The sequence below is a fragment of the Myotis lucifugus genome, unplaced genomic scaffold, assembly GCF_000147115.1.
Source record: "Myotis lucifugus unplaced genomic scaffold, Myoluc2.0 scaffold_115, whole genome shotgun sequence".
Classification (NCBI taxonomy): domain Eukaryota; kingdom Metazoa; phylum Chordata; class Mammalia; order Chiroptera; family Vespertilionidae; genus Myotis; species Myotis lucifugus.
The window spans coordinates 2481283-2483057 of NW_005871163.1; the positions used below are offsets into that span (position 1 = coordinate 2481283).

Sequence of the window (1775 nt, forward strand, 5' to 3'; positions counted from 1 at the left end):
CCGATCCCTCACCTGCTTCCGGCCCTCGGCTGCCCGGGCCGCGCTCCCTTCTCCCCGTGGATGCTACGCCTCTCGGAGCGGAACATGAAGCTTCTCTTCGTCGCCGCCCTGATCGTGGGCTCCGTCGTCTTCCTTCTGTTGCCGGGACCTTCCACGGCCGATGAGAAGAAGAAGGGGCCCAAAGTCACCGTCAAGGTCCGGCTTCCCTTCGCAAGCCCTGCCCGGCGGGGCCCGCCCTCCGCCGCCTGGGGTCGGCCTGGGCATCCCGGGCTCGGCTCAGCGCCTGGTTCCCAGGCTGTGGCCTGGTGACGCCTGGATGGTCGTCCCGCATTCAGACCAGAGACAGACCCGACCCTCCCCCACGCCCTGGCCTGACCCAGGCGTTGGCCCCGGGGGTGCCCAGCTGGGGCCGCACCCGCAGCCCCTGAGAAGTCCATTTGCAAATACCCCGCGGTGCTGGCGAAGTGGTGAGAGATCACGGCTGCCAAATCGTGAATCCTTTCTCTGTTTAGGTCCAATTTTAACCAATTACAAAGCACAGCAGTATAGTTTAAGCTCGCGTGGTTGCTTTTTTTTTTTTTAATCGCTGTTGTTTTGTATTTTGTTTTCTGAGGTTCCTAGAGCCTGGGAAGATTGTTACCCTGTAGTCTAAGGAAAGTGTAAACGGGTTTCCTGGGAAATGAGCCTGGAATTTTCATTAGATTCTCATGGGGTTTTGTCACCACCAAAAGCAGATGCAGAAACACTGCTTTGAAACAAGGCTGTTTTCTCTGCCATCCCCAGGGTAGCTTCTCGGGCCCTTCTTTCCCTAACAAGGCCCTTTAAACAGGCTAAATTCAAAAGGCTCTTTTTCCCCAGGTGTACTTCGACCTGCGGATTGGCGATGAAGACATAGGCCGGGTGGTCATAGGTCTCTTTGGAAAGACTGTTCCAAAAACAGTGGATAATTTCGTGGCCTTAGCTACGGGAGAGGTAAGTGGCTAGAGCAGAGGGAGTCAGATTCAAACCGACTGAGGTTGGCAAGTAACGCTGGCAGCAAACAGCGCAGAGCGTGGCTCTCAGTATCAACTAACTGTTGCCCTGTTGGCAAGGGGAGCCCAGTATTATGTCTTGAGTTTTTAAAAATGAGTCCAGAAATCTGGGTTTTTCTTTTTAAAATTTATTTTATTTTTCAATACATTTTTATTGATTTCAGAGAGGAGAGGGAGAGAGAGAAACATCAATGATGAGAGAGCATCATTGATCGCCTGCCTCCTACATGCCCCCTACTGGGCATCAAGTCCACAACCCAGGCATGTGCCCTGACTGGGAATCAAACCGTGACCTCCTGGTTCACAGGTCGATGCTCAAACTCGGAGCCACACCCGCTGGGCATGGATTTTTCTTTTTGAGAAGATTTCTCTCTCAGGCATTGCAATAACCAAAGAAGGCGTGTCTGTGGAAACTATAGTTTGTGGCCGCAGCACCAAGCTTTCTCTTAAGAGTAGGGGCCCAGAGTTTCCCAGGTTTTAAGAAAACCGGAGTGCCCCATTTAAGAAAGTTTATATTCCAACTTTTCATTGGGTCAGCAGGTAACCTTTTCTGGGGGTCCGTTTTCTGGCATCCGTTCTTATAATTAGGAAAAAACGAGAGGGAAACGGCAGAGGCATTGTGTGAAGCAGAATTACATGAAGCCTGGGAAAGTGGAAGGCGGAAGATGCAGGCTAGCCCCTCCTGGCTCCGTGGTGCTCGAGCTGCTTGTGGTCACTGCTGGCTCCGCAGCACATTGAACGATG

The 1775-nt window shown here is 52.5% G+C and overlaps 1 protein-coding gene across 2 annotated transcripts in view; it reads left to right on the forward strand.

Moving 5' to 3' along the window:
- PPIB (peptidylprolyl isomerase B) overlaps positions 1 to 1775 on the forward strand; it is a 7038-nt gene continuing 5263 nt past the window's right edge. The window contains exons 1-2 of one of the 2 annotated variants that reach the window (XM_006093403.3): positions 1 to 195; positions 859 to 972. In XM_006093403.3, the coding sequence (XP_006093465.1) occupies positions 61 to 195; positions 859 to 972 (249 nt within the window). In that variant the 5' untranslated portion in view covers positions 1 to 60. The remainder of the gene's footprint in view (positions 196 to 858; positions 973 to 1775) is intronic. The other variant, XM_023757842.1, reaches the window with a different exon arrangement.